This window comes from Drosophila grimshawi, unplaced genomic scaffold (genome assembly GCF_018153295.1).
Source record: "Drosophila grimshawi isolate 15287-2541.00 unplaced genomic scaffold, ASM1815329v1 contig_1369, whole genome shotgun sequence".
NCBI lineage: Eukaryota > Metazoa > Arthropoda > Insecta > Diptera > Drosophilidae > Drosophila > Drosophila grimshawi.
The window spans coordinates 4,571,944-4,585,106 of NW_025062891.1; the positions used below are offsets into that span (position 1 = coordinate 4,571,944).

At 40.2% G+C, this 13,163-nt stretch overlaps 4 protein-coding genes across 8 annotated transcripts; 2 read left to right on the forward strand and 2 right to left on the reverse strand.

Moving 5' to 3' along the window:
* The first annotated feature begins 3,256 nt into the window (after positions 1–3,256).
* LOC116805146 (zinc finger CCHC domain-containing protein 8 homolog) lies at positions 3,257–5,404 on the forward strand. 2 transcript variants are annotated; one of them, XM_032735666.1, is made up of 4 exons: positions 3,257–3,479; positions 3,539–4,192; positions 4,258–4,377; positions 4,588–5,404. In XM_032735666.1, the coding sequence occupies exons 1-4, from the start codon at positions 3,264–3,266 to the stop codon at positions 5,314–5,316; spliced, it is 1,719 nt and encodes a 572-aa protein (XP_032591557.1). In that variant the 5' UTR covers positions 3,257–3,263; the 3' UTR covers positions 5,317–5,404. The 2 variants fall into 2 exon arrangements, with proteins under 2 accessions (XP_032591557.1, XP_032591558.1); XM_032735667.2 differs by having other exon boundaries at positions 3,270–3,479; positions 3,542–4,192.
* A 295-nt stretch (positions 5,405–5,699) lies between these two features.
* Positions 5,700–7,744, reverse strand: LOC6559404 (small integral membrane protein 14). Of its 3 annotated transcripts, none has more exons than XM_032735669.2 (4): positions 7,710–7,744; positions 6,487–6,604; positions 6,374–6,419; positions 5,700–6,065 (listed from the first exon to the last, which is right to left on the reverse strand). In XM_032735669.2, the coding sequence occupies exons 2-4, from the start codon at positions 6,556–6,558 to the stop codon at positions 5,854–5,856; spliced, it is 330 nt and encodes a 109-aa protein (XP_032591560.1). In that variant the 5' UTR covers positions 6,559–6,604; positions 7,710–7,744; the 3' UTR covers positions 5,700–5,853. The 3 variants fall into 3 exon arrangements, with proteins under 3 accessions (XP_032591560.1, XP_001987385.1, XP_032591559.1); XM_001987349.3 differs by having other exon boundaries at positions 7,647–7,730; XM_032735668.2 differs by lacking the exon at positions 7,710–7,744 and adding an exon at positions 6,657–6,746.
* On the reverse strand, positions 7,724–11,015 carry LOC6559405 (breast cancer type 2 susceptibility protein homolog). Of its 2 annotated transcripts, XM_032735665.1 has the most exons (4): positions 10,092–11,015; positions 9,965–10,036; positions 7,840–9,910; positions 7,724–7,770 (listed from the first exon to the last, which is right to left on the reverse strand). In XM_032735665.1, the coding sequence occupies exons 1-3, from the start codon at positions 10,987–10,989 to the stop codon at positions 7,848–7,850; spliced, it is 3,033 nt and encodes a 1,010-aa protein (XP_032591556.1). In that variant the 5' UTR covers positions 10,990–11,015; the 3' UTR covers positions 7,724–7,770; positions 7,840–7,847. The 2 variants fall into 2 exon arrangements, with proteins under 2 accessions (XP_032591556.1, XP_032591555.1); XM_032735664.1 differs by lacking the exon at positions 7,724–7,770 and having other exon boundaries at positions 7,818–9,910.
* Positions 11,016–11,103: 88 nt separating this feature from the next.
* On the forward strand, positions 11,104–12,701 carry LOC6559406 (COP9 signalosome complex subunit 4). Its single transcript, XM_001987351.2, has 2 exons — positions 11,104–11,786; positions 11,856–12,701. The coding sequence occupies exons 1-2, from the start codon at positions 11,226–11,228 to the stop codon at positions 12,504–12,506; spliced, it is 1,212 nt and encodes a 403-aa protein (XP_001987387.1). The 5' UTR covers positions 11,104–11,225; the 3' UTR covers positions 12,507–12,701.
* The last annotated feature ends 462 nt before the right edge of the window (positions 12,702–13,163 follow it).

Below are 13,163 nucleotides of genomic sequence, written 5' to 3' on the forward strand. Positions count from 1 at the left end.
TTTCCAAACAGCGGGTTAGCCGCCAGAGAGGCTGACTTTAGCTTGAAACAAGCCAAAGTACAAACTGCAAATGCTATTAAGACTATACAAATAAATAATTAATAATTAGGAAGCAAATGAGAACGTTTCAATGCGAATACCAGCTGAAAACAGAAATAGATTCCATTCTGCATTTTAATTTTTTAAATTCATGTTTATTAATTTAAAATATAAGCCGAATTGTTTATTTTCATAAATTTTAGTCCAAACCACTTTTTGACCATGTAAGAAAATATAATTATGCGGACTAATGCAAATAAATCAATGTTTAAAATTGCAACAATTAAACAGCAAAAAAAAATAATAAAAAAAAATTTATGCATATATAAATATGTATATATCATACATATATATATATTTATACATAGATACATATATATATTTAACACATGTATGTATAAGAAAATATTACATACAATACTTTACCGCTGGTTGAGAGATTTACCCATCTCTTTTTAAAGTTTTACTTAATTGAGTTTTTCTTGGTTTCCACAATACTTGCAATGAATGTTGAATAATCTTTTCTTTTATTCATTTTTTAATTTTAATTCACATTACACATAAGCAACTCCTTGTAGCGTAATTTCAGAGGTCTAGAATATTATTATAATTCGATTTTTAACTTAATATATTTGTACAAATGCATTAACATATTTCATAAATCATCAGTTACAACTGCAGCTAATGAAAACTACTTAAATTAACCAAAAAATTTATTTTTGCCGTGATGTCCGTGACCGTGTCCATGACCATGACCATGACCATGACCACCAGCTCCTCCCCAACCTCCCGTCCTCCACCCCAACCTCCTCCACCACCACCCCAACCTCCGCCTCCGCCGCCACCACCTCCTCCACCACCACCACCACCGCCGACAATTACTGGTTTGACGACAAACACCGGCTTGGATTTGGTAAATTTGGCGGGCAGGGAGCTCAGTAGATGGGCAGAATTTTTCACCTGTGCGGCTTTCTCCGAGAATTTGGCAGGCAAAGCGCTTACAAGCTGTGCGGGATTTGGCAGACTTATGGGCTTCTCGAAGTAAATGACGCTTTGCTTGGATTTGCTGAGAGCAGTTGGCGTGGCCAGCACGTAGGCGGCGCTGGTGGCCAGCAGCATAAGGCAACACTTGAGCAGATCCATGGCTTGTGTGGAGCAGCTCGAACTGAGACCGAGCTATTTATGCTTAAACTACAAAAATTAATTTGCATGCAACAATTGTCGCCGATTTTTGCGCATTCTTTTTTTTATTAATTTTTTTTTTGTATCATTCGAAACTTCACAGACTTGTTGTTGTTACTGAGAATTCCCCCACCAGTTGTAAGTGGAATTAATAATGATGGTGATTCTGGTGCAGCATTATTCAATGATCGTCGCTGTCCAGTTGGCATTCAGTCGGCGATTCTCTAGATTCTCAAATCAGACATGACGCGTCTGCTGTTCTCTGTTAATCTATCCAAATCCAAAAGGAGCACTTGACTCGCATTCCCAATGCGATCTTGATTTGATTTCTGTTTGTTTCACTTATAATCATCATCAACATCATCAACAATCATGCCTCCTCATCCCAATTGCGGAAGTCAAATTTAATTTTCTACATATTTTCATGCATCTAAATGAATCACATTAGATCAATGAAATTAGGTAATACTTATTTTTATTTTATTTTAAATTTATTCATTTAATGGATTTCAAGCCGTGCTCAATTTAAAAAAAATGATTGTCAATTATATAAATGTAAAATTGAATTTAATTTAATTAAATTACATTCTAATTAAACTTAGATATTAAACGATATAAAGTAAAAAATTATTAATTAAATAAAAATGTAAAAAAAATCACTAAAATAAAAGATATAATAAAACTGGTGACAATGAAATGTAAAATGGAAAGTAAAACGTTAAAAAGAGAGAGATAAATATTAAGAGAAAATAAAGAGAAATAAGAAAAGACAAATCTCTGCACCTGCGGAGTAGATAAATTTACCACATTATTTATCATAATATCAATAAAATAATGTAATATTTAATTTATTTATATAATTTTTTTATTCGCTTTTATTGGAATGTGTTATTTATGCTATGTTGTGTTATGTTATGCATAATTATTTTATTATCTTTTATTGGTGTGTGTAAAGTGCTTCGCACGTTAAATGTTATGTGATATATTATATTTGTTTATATATTGCATTAATGTTTGCTTAAATAGTCTTGTAGTTGTTCTTATTGCAGCTCAATTTTGCAGTGCTTCTCACACGATTCCATTGGATCTATGTGTCCGAAGGCGGTTCATCATCCCTCCGAGCATTCCATCAAATTGACCGTTGAGGCCTCAGGCTTCTTGGTGTTGCCCAAGTATCCGTATTCATCCGTAAATTTATTCGTGCGGGATCCATGCGGGACTCGCACTCTTGAACATGTGACTAACAAACAAGTATAATATTATTATATTATATTTTAGATGCCGATTATATGGCAAACTTACCTCCATATCTGTTCTCTCCAACACATTGGTGCTGTTAAATGGACATCTTATCATACGGCCATATGCAATTTTGCCTGTAACTTTATGTTTGCCATAATGTTGCTCATCGATTTGGTTTGCTATGGTAAAAAGATATATATTTAACAAATATGTGAATACGTCAAAAATATTAAAAATATTCAGCTCCGTTGTTATCAAATTGTAAAATAGCAATGAAAGATTTAAATTTTTTAGATCAAGGCACATGAGTTCAAAAATACAAATAAATATGAAAATAATATATATGCAGAATAGTATTAAAGAAGAAATCGAAATGAGCAACAAATTATCGTTTGAATAAAAGACTGCCGCAGCTGTGACTAGATAAAATTATAATGCTGCGGACTATCCATTACTAATAGGGGACAAATCCACCAAAACAAGGCCAGAAAAGAGAAATATTATTAAAAAACTAAATTTAAAAATTAAATTTTTTTGATTGGAATGGCAATGACATTAAATATATTACTAATACTTAATTACCAAATTATATATTTCATCATCCTATATGAGCCGATGATTAATTTATAATTGTTGAAAAAATCAGAGATTTCGTTACAAGAGCTGTTTGCTCATTTTTCCGGCTAACTTAAATTGAAAAGTAACAGCTTTGTGCGTAAAAAGGCTGAAGCGGCAACCCTGGCTGTGTCAAAGTAACTAGTTCATCGATTGTGCAGCCCTGGAACCATAAACACAAGCTAATGAACAAAAAAATAATCATTTTCGGCTTTATTGAAAAAGAAATGGACGATAGCGTAATTGTAATTAACGATTCAATAACAACAATTGAAAGCGATGCGGATGCCGATGTGGAAGATGGCGAAGTCACAGAAGCCGACACTGAACACGTTAACATTGCCGCCAAATCCCGTCAATCACCCCCGCCCCCCGTCCCCACAAGGGAAACAAACAACGAAGTACAGTAAAGATAAAATTAACTAAAATCACAAAAATTATTATTAGTAAATTATCTTAGCAGGATGGCAAGGTGATATTTGAAGTGCATTTCCGTGACCGGGACGACTACGAAAGTCTGCACAAGCGTCTGCTCAAAATGTTAAATACAACGTTTGCCGAAGATGAAATTGTGTTTAAATTAAGCGATTCGACGCCAAGCATTATTGCCCATGAAAAGAGCGAAATTGTTTCACTGCCTGATGATGATCTCTTTTTGATTGATACGGCGCCAGCTGTGCGTTTAAATGCCGCTCAAGTGCCTTCATACAAGCGCAGCCACGGCGACATCCTCGACGAGGAGACGTCGGCGCGCAAGAGACAGAAATTGGAGGCGGTCAACAAATGCTTCCGGCCCAAGGTGCAATCATCGTGCTTCAACTGCGGCGATACGGATCATTCGCTGCGCGAGTGCACGCGACCCCGCAATCAAGCCCGAATTCAGCGTGCCCGCAAGCGTTCCAATTTCCGCGCGGATCGCTACCACGTAGACACGGAGCAACGATTCGCCCACATTCGACCCGGCAAGATTAGCAGTAAGACACGCCATGCGATGGGCTTCAGTCGCGGCGAGTTGCCATTCATGTTCTATCGCATGCGACTGATGGGCTACCCACCCGCCTGGCTCGAAGAGGCCAAGGTCCAAAGTTCGGGCATTGCGCTCTTTAATGCGGACGTGAGTATGCTTAAAATGATGCACATATATATATCAAATGTAGCTTAACTTATTGGCAATTGCAGGGCAGCGAAGTGCAGGGACCGGAGCAGGAGGAGGGCGAAGAGGACAGCTTTAAATATGATATCAATAAAATTATTGATTTCCCCGGCTTCAATGTAGAGCCCGGCAGCAAATTCTATGATGTAAATATTGCATGCAACCAAGCCAACTATAAATATATCCCTTGCAGAGGGCATTACGATTCTTGGGAGAACTTTGGCGAACCCATAGAATATTTATGTACTCATTGCTGGCATCGATTCATTCATTCAATTTTGCTGATTTCTGCAAGGGTATTAGAAATACTTCGGCAATCCGCAGATAATTCTATCCAAACTTAAATCCATTTGCAGGACTATCAGCATCACAATGTACCTCGGTTTCAGGAGCAACAGCTCAAAGCAAACTTCATCCAGTCGCTGGGTGAAAATGTGACAAAGGGTTACAAACGCAAGAAACTAATTGAGTTGCCCACGCCGCATGATGCGAATCCTATGACGATTGAACGCGGCTCCAACTTAGTCGAGCACGACATGGACGTCGATGATGGTGAGGATGAGGCAGCTATGCAGCCACCCCTGCCCACAGAGTGCATACAGGCCGCACCGCCACCGCCGCCACCAACGGAAGGAACAGCAAAACGAGCACCATCTCCGACGCTGGAGGATCTCAGGGCGCAGCAGGCACAATTGTTGCAGCAGCTCGAATCTAACACTTCACTAAACGCAAGTGAAGTCGGCACAGTCGAGGTAACTGCGAACGATGAATCCACAATAGAAACAGCTCCTGCTCCAGCTCCAGCTCCATCTTCAGCTCCATCTTCAGCTCCTGCATCATCTTCAGTTGCTGTTCCAGAAGTCAGCAAAGCGACAATATTTAATGGTCCATCAATTGAAGGCACGCCCGTATTGAAGTTCTCCATCTATGACAAGTTGCCAGTGGGCGATAATTTCAAGGTGGGCGTCAGCGATGTGATTAACTTTGAGAATCTGCCCGATTCCACAGGCAAATACGAGCAAATGAAAGGCGTGCTCAAAAATGTACGCCAGCGAATGGAAAAGCTGCAAAATGATGACAACTAAGTTGAGATTGCAATCGATTTCGACATGCTTTTAATTTGTAAATACACAAAAATACATAACAGACTCGGTTTTTATTAACACACAAGCAAAGAAGTTGTAGTTTCTCTATATTTTGGCCTTAGCCCAAGTTTATTTACCAATTTCTGTATTGAGATTACACACAGGAGAAATTATATGCCATATATATATATATGAATACATATAGTATACAGATATACGCACACACACATATATATATATATATCTGCATATATTGCAGTAGTAAGTTTGTACAAAATTTGATATTTAGTAAATGAGAGTTGTGTCAATTGATCTAATTGTAGTGACCGAGAACACAGACACATACATACACACACACACACACAGACTCTAGATTAGTGCCGTTTTCATTTATGTATTTGCTGTCGATTTATTTGGCGAATATGTAGATACTTTAGATATATACATTTGCACCTATATGTATATATTTGTATGCATATATGTGTATGTAGCTATAAACGGAAAGAAAAATGCAAGCTGTAGCACCACAGTGAGCCCTCAATTGATGGCCGGCCGTGGCTGGTGCGGCGGTGGCGCACCATCCGGATTGTTATCCCGGCGACTGTTCTTGCTGTTGGTGGTAAACCGACTCCAGGTGCTCGGATTCACAATGTACATGAAAATGGCCAGCAGCAAGAAGGCGATGGCAATCCGAATGCTGTTGCCGCAAGAGTCGTCGGCGCCAGCCTGGCCCGTGACACGTCCGCTCACTAAATGCAAGAGCAAGTTAATACAGTGGTTGGGATACAGTACTCGCTCGCTAATTAGAATCTCACGTTTGTGGAATTCAGTTTTAAGTCTAAGCTAAATATGTAAAAAATTTAATTACATTATACAATTTCTTAAATTTTAAAATGTTCAATATTAATGACTATTATTCAAATTTATATCTCAATTCGTTAAAATAAACATAAATGTTTGCAGTTGGAAAATATAACTATTGTATATAATATTTATAGACTCAATTGAAGATGCAAATTCGACTTAGCGAGCGTACACTGTACTGGAAGGTACTTACCATCAATGCACGTAGTATCGGAGCAAGCGTTCTGATTCTGGCGTATCTGTTGAGATAGTTTGATTATAAATATCTTTACACATAGTTGTGGCTAACAATTGAAGGAAACTTACAAAATTGATAAGCCTTTGCATGGCCATTTCATGGGACCAAATGCATTCGCAGCCATCGAGTTCGTCACCCATCTTGGTTTGCAGTTTTGTTTTATATGCCCGAGTCTAGCAGCTGCCTCTGCGAATATATCAACGAGAATTGTTTGTTTTGATAATATACATGTACTCACAACACATATGGAGAGATTATTGAAAATTTCAACTGACGTGGCGCAAGCGAAAAAGAAAACAGTTTAGCACACTGGCGAGGAAACAAGACTCAACTGGCGAATATAATAAAAAAAAAACAGAAGTGCTTTCAAACTGTAAATGTGCTCAACTGTAACGAATTCTGAAGCGCAGTGATTAGAACTCGGAACGTATTGCTCATAACTCTCCCGAAAACTCAGACAGAAACCCTATAATAGAATTTCGTTCTTTTTTTTTATTCTGATAAAGTCTGTGCTGAGAGCGCGCACAATTTTAAATAGCTTAGTTAATAGAGCAGATGTGGGTTCAATCTACACCCAAACACACATACATTTATACATATATAAATATATATGTGTGTAGTATGCCGGATGATTCTTTTGAGGCCTTACTTCGACTACATTTAAGCGACCTTGGCAAATGCCTATGAGCGATTATAAACAAATGACACGCAATTCAAACACAACAAACAAAATCTGGATGACAAAACACACACACATATATACATATGCACATATACATGTGTATTTTTCTAGTTTGTGTAACAAGTGTAGGCAATTGGAATTGTGTGCACACTTTCACATCAGAATGCAGCTGCTGGAACACACACATGCATGCATATTAATACATACATACATACACACATATGTAGTATGTAAGTCAAAGCTGCTAGCTTACGTATGTACATATAAACATACGTGAGAGCTATTAAAAGTTACGCTATGCTGTCATATTATTATTAATTATTCAAGTCAATGGGCAAACTGACATTTTTCGAAAACATGAAGTCACTTTCTTATTGGATTGTTTTGCCTTCTGCATTTGGGTTTCTTCCAATGGAAATTAGGTAGCGAACGTAAACAAAGTTCATTTCGATTTGTTGATGTGCAGCTAAAAACAATTGTGACTAAACGCATTTCGTTTGATTGTATGTCCATTATTTACATAATTGCTTTTTATTAGTAACTTACAATTGTTATGGGTGTTCTAAGCTGCGCTTATTTATTTTATATTACACTTATTTACTTCCTTACCAACTGAAAATGGAATGAGAGACTGGAACTCACATATGGTAGTGTTGTGAAACGACGAAAACTGAAATTAACCGAAAAATGACACTGCCAGCACTGCAATATTTGTGTATAAGTCTTTTTTGTAACGTACTTAATTATTCAAATGTCCTGGGATGATTTATTGCGAATGCGACTTAAGCCTAGACGTCGTGTCTTATTTGCGGGCGCATAAATGGGTGATAAAACATCTTCACTGCGCCGCTTGCCAACACGTGCTATCGCCACGCGTGGCGAATCCTGAGAGCAGCTCCGATCCCTGCCCGTCCGCTGCGATTGCGAAACCTCTTTAATATCTTCCTTTCGATTGGGAACGGGTGTGCTGGTCGAGGCTGCCATTGGAGTAAAGCGCAGTCTGATCGGTGTATGGCTGGCATCCGTGCTGCAATGCTCCGAATCCCTTTTGAGTTTACGTCGCTTATTCAGCGACAACAGATTGCGACGCGTTATTATCGAACTTTTTGTGGCACGGTCCAGCGGCGAACGTTCCGTGAGCTGCGTCAGGGAGGATTCCATCTCTGGCGTGCACTTGGGCGTCTCAAACGGCACCTCCAATATGGATGTCTGAGGCTGATGCGGCGTCGCCGTCACTTCGTAAACCTTTTGCATATCCTTGCTTATCCGTGCACATGATGTGATCTCATTGTTAGCTTCACTGGGTGGCTCTGGGATTACTGCTTCCACATCGGACATTACAATTTTAACCGTCTCTTCTACTACTTCTTTGGTGACTTGAACACATTCTGAGATGTTCTGCGGTGGGATTTGCTTTAAATGAATCTCGTCCAACTGATTGCAGTTTGTTTCCAAATCAGCCATCAGCATTGCTGCCTTCTTGCGCATCTCCTCTGTTATTTCCATTACTTTATTTGATGCAGTACGAAATTCGATGTTTCCAGATATATCTGAATGGGTAATTCCATCATTTCTATCTTCTCTTAGTTGCTTGGAATAGCTTGCTTCTATCTCAGCCATTAGTTTTTCTCCTGCCTTTTTCTTCTCATCTGTAATTTGAATTGTCTTATTGGATGCTGTGCGGCATTCAGCAGATTCTGCCGGGCATTCCTTTAGCTGGATCTTGTCCAACTGATTGCAGTTTGTTTCCAAATCAGCCATGAGCATTGCTGCCTTCTTGCGCATCTCCTCTGTTAATTTCATTGTTTTATTGGATGCTGTGCGGAACTCAGTGTTTCCAGATATGTCTGAATGAGGATCGCCCTCATGTCTATCCTCTCTTAGTTTCTGGGAATAGCTTGCTTCTACATCAGCCATTAATTTTGCAGCCTCTGCCAGTTTCTCCTCAGAAATGGCGATTGCCTTGTTTGAGGCAGTGCGAAATGCAACATCATCTGAATCACTCATGGGCTGCCATTCATTGAATAGAATCATATCCAATTGATTCGCTTCTACATCTTCATGGTTTAAACTGTTTGGAACATCCATTGGCTGCCATTCGCTAAAGGGAATCCCCTCGAGCATTTCACAGTCAGAGGCATCCGCTTCTCTTTTTAACTGATTGTTGATTTCCAAATCAGCCATTAGTTTTGCCGCTGATTTTTGCATCGCCTCCGTCACTTCAATGGTCTTATTTGATGCTGTGCGGAATCCACAATTTATATTTAATTGATGGCAATCTTGGGGATTTGCAGTGTCAGCTTCCAAATTAGCCATTAATATTGCTGCCTTCTTTCGCATTTCCTCCGTTAGTTTCACAGTTTTATTTGATGCTGTGCGAAATTCGATGTTTTCTGCAAATTCAGAATGTGGATTTCTATCATTTCTAGCTTCTTGTTGTTTCTGCGAGTGGCTTTCCATCAGATCAGTCATTAATTTCGCAGCATCCTGCTGATTAACTTCTGAAACTTGTATTGTCTTGTCTGAAACAGTCCTGAATTCGATGGCATCCGGAATATCCATGGGTTGCCATTCACTGAATGTAACCATTTCCAGCTGATTACAATCAGATTCCAGTTCAGTTTTTATATTAATTTTCTTGGGTGAATCTGCTATATCGATTGGTTGCCATTCACTTAGGGGGATTCCTTCAAGCAAATGAATCGATGCTTTTGTGGTTTCCCTTTTCTGCGATTTCTCCTTTGCATCCTTTTTGGTTAACTTCTGACTATCGAAATCGCCATCGAACCAATCTCCACAAAGTTGAGCATCTGAATGAGAAATTGAAATTAAATTTTGTGACTTCTTGAATGGAATATAGTTACCCTTATCCGTGCTTTGGATATCTGTCGTTAAGATTCGAGTTCTCTCACTAAATAGAGAAAATTCAGCATTATCTGCAAATTGAGACCATTATAATAAATATTTATGAGCTCTTCTTCAAAACTTTACCTATAGTTTTATTATCACAGTTATCATCAACATATTTGCATTGCTCCGCTTTGCCAACAAAGTAGCCAATGTCCTCCAAAACATCAGTGGCATCATCCAACTCATCGTACTCCTTCAGTTCCATTAGAGTGCAATCCTTGAGTTCCGTTTGCATCTCGGGCAAATCAATCGACAGATTTGCATTGTTTTTTTGTGTGAAAAACGCGCTGAGATTGAGCAGATTCTCACAAATCTTCTGTGAGCTGTTGGCATCGAAGGCGCAGTGCGTTGCCGTTGGAACTTGTGTGGTGAAATCTTCTTGGATCGACAACTCCGAGGAACAACTCGAGCGATCATCATCATCAGTAACTGTTGTTATTGCTGCTGTCGAAGCTGTTGTCGCTGAACGGCGAGCAAATGTCTTAATGTGTTTATCCCTGAAACGAAACCAGGGCAGAGCATCATAGTATGTGGGCAGCTCCACCTCCACGTAACTGGGTGAACCACAGAAATCCTGAAGGATCTCTTGGACTACGCTTAATGGAGTGCTCAGCAATTGGGTTGCAATTTCATAGTCGGCCTCCGGTTCGGTCTTTTCCATAGGTATCTGGTCATTTTCCAGCAGGGACTGAAGTGTTTGGAAGTCTTGCGAGGCTGGCACGAGACGTTCTCGTGCCGGTTCTTGTCGGGCTCGCAAGCAGTCCAAGCGATCGGCTTCGAACAGCTGCGCTTCGCGCAAATCAAAACAATTTTCCAATTCACCAAGATTTACGATTTCACATTGCAATTGCGTTTCAGTTGCCGGCTTTGTCTTTGTACAAGTTATTCGTCCACGTGAGCGTTGGGATCTGTTGGAATAACTCCCACTTGGATCTGTGGGACTTGCATCTATGCTATAGTCATCATCGTCATCTTCCATGATCAACACCCATGCCAGATTTCCAGCTGACAAAGTGCTTCCCGCTTTGTTTGCTTATCGAGTGCACTTATCGATAAGATATTTAAAAATGATGGCTTATCGATATGCCACTCACATCGATAACGAGTACTGAGCGGCGCTGCTCAACACTGTTGCGTTCTTATCGATAATATTATTAGTTTTGTGTGATTTCTTAGGTGCAGTTTAGAAAGAATTAGTGGTTACGATCCTAAATAATGGGGATATCGACGGCGGTGTTGCGGACCCAGCTAATGGGCTTGACCAACTTCATCGGCACACACAAGGACCAAGCAGACAAGTACCGCCAACTGTTGAAAAGTGTCCTCACGAACACCGGCCCCGAATTGATCGATACCCTAAAGCTCTTTGTGGAAGCCATTGTCAACGAGCATGTTAGCCTTGTCATCGCTCGCCAGATACTGAATGATGTGGGCGTCGAGCTGAGCAAGTTGCCCGACGACATGTCCAAGCAGCTGTCTCATTTCACACTGGAGAAAGTCCATCCACGCGTTATCTCATTCGAGGAGCAGGTGGCCGGCATACGATTCCATTTGGCCAACATATATGAACGCAATCGGCAATGGCGTGATGCGGCCAATGTTCTCGTCGGTATTCCCCTGGAGACTGGCCAAAAACAGTACTCTGTGGAGTGCAAACTGGGTACATACCTGAAAATCGCACGTCTCTATTTGGAGGACAATGATTCCGTGCAGGCCGAGCTGTTCATCAATCGTGCCTCGCTGCTGCAGGCCGAAACTAACTCTGAAGAATTACAGGTGCGTATCGCTTACAAATATAAACTGCTCCTTCATTTGTATTTAATTATATTCCACTTTTTGCTGCAGGTTCTGTATAAAGTGTGCTATGCCCGCGTTCTCGATTACCGTCGAAAATTCATTGAAGCTGCCCAACGTTACAACGAACTGTCCTACCGAAAGATCGTGGACCAAGGTGAGCGCATGACCGCCCTGAAGAAGGCTCTTATCTGTACGGTGCTGGCGTCGGCTGGACAGCAGCGCTCTCGCATGCTGGCGACTCTATTTAAGGATGAGCGCTGTCAGCATTTACCAGCCTATGGTATACTGGAGAAAATGTACTTGGAGCGCATCATACGACGCTCTGAGCTGCAGGAGTTCGAGGCACTGTTGCAGGATCATCAGAAGGCTGCCACACCGGATGGCTCGTCCATACTGGATCGCGCTGTCTTCGAGCACAACTTGTTGTCCGCCAGCAAATTGTACAATAACATCACGTTCGAAGAGTTGGGAGCACTGTTGGACATACCCGCAGCGAAAGCCGAGAAGATTGCCTCACAAATGATCACCGAGGGTCGGATGAATGGGCACATTGATCAGATCTCTGGGATTGTGCACTTTGAGAATCGTGAACTGCTGCCACAATGGGATCGTCAAATCCAATCGCTGTGCTACCAAGTGAATTCCATCATTGAGAAGATTGGCATTGCCGAGCCTGACTGGCTGGATAAACAGAACTGAGCATGCGAGCGGGATCAGATCATAACTGAAACTCTCATCATATATAGTATGAATCTGTAGTGGATTGGTTGCAGCCGGGTCAAAGTTCGACATGTTTTATATTTTACTTACATGTAAATTTCATTTTGGATTTAAGAAATAAATATGAGATGCATATAAAATGATCCCATGGATCAATGCAAAACACAAAACTAATCGGAATTGAATCGAATTCAATTTTTCAAAATGAAATTCAATTTTTATGAAACATGTACATACATACAGTGTCTCGCAGCTTATTTCGGCAGTGTCTAGCAAAAATTTTAATTGCCTGCCATAAACTAATAATACAATATTTTTCAAAAATTCCAAAGACCTATGGCAGGTACATATATTAACCACCATAATGACTATATGACCCCCATAAACTGGGGTTTTCCCGCCGGCTGGGCCGGGTTATGTAAAAAAGTACCTTAATTTATGGTCACAGCTTATTTTCAACAGTGACATTATGGACACCTGGGTGCCATAAAACCCGGATTTTTTACGTAATGTTGATTATTTTCGGTATAAATAGACCAATCCTTCATAGTCAGTTTAGTTATATCCTGCATCTCGGGTGCAATCAGTCAACAAGGACTATGGGCAAACGGACTACCATTGAACAACGGAATCTCA

Bases quoted from the DNA above. Each gene is read 5' to 3' on its own strand.
- LOC116805146 (XM_032735666.1), top strand. From the start codon at position 3,264: ATGAACAAAAAAATAATCATTTTCGGCTTTATTGAAAAAGAAATGGAC. The intron at 4,193-4,257 runs GTGAGTATGCTT...TGGCAATTGCAG, and splicing joins TTGCGCTCTTTAATGCGGAC to GGCAGCGAAGTGCAGGGACC. The intron at 4,378-4,587 runs GTAAATATTGCA...ATCCATTTGCAG, and splicing joins CCGGCAGCAAATTCTATGAT to GACTATCAGCATCACAATGT.
- LOC6559406 (XM_001987351.2), top strand. From the start codon at position 11,226: ATGGGGATATCGACGGCGGTGTTGCGGACCCAGCTAATGGGCTTGACC. The intron at 11,787-11,855 runs GTGCGTATCGCT...TTTTTGCTGCAG, and splicing joins CTAACTCTGAAGAATTACAG to GTTCTGTATAAAGTGTGCTA.
- LOC6559404 (XM_032735669.2), bottom strand. From the start codon at position 6,558: ATGGGTGACGAACTCGATGGCTGCGAATGCATTTGGTCCCATGAAATG. The intron at 6,420-6,486 runs GTAAGTTTCCTT...CTATCTCAACAG, and splicing joins TGCAAAGGCTTATCAATTTT to ATACGCCAGAATCAGAACGC. The intron at 6,066-6,373 runs GTAAGTACCTTC...TCTTGCATTTAG, and splicing joins CGATACTACGTGCATTGATG to TGAGCGGACGTGTCACGGGC.
- LOC6559405 (XM_032735665.1), bottom strand. From the start codon at position 10,989: ATGGAAGATGACGATGATGACTATAGCATAGATGCAAGTCCCACAGAT. The intron at 10,037-10,091 runs GTAAAGTTTTGA...CTCAATTTGCAG, and splicing joins CTGTGATAATAAAACTATAG to ATAATGCTGAATTTTCTCTA. The intron at 9,911-9,964 runs GTAACTATATTC...TTTCTCATTCAG, and splicing joins TATCCAAAGCACGGATAAGG to ATGCTCAACTTTGTGGAGAT.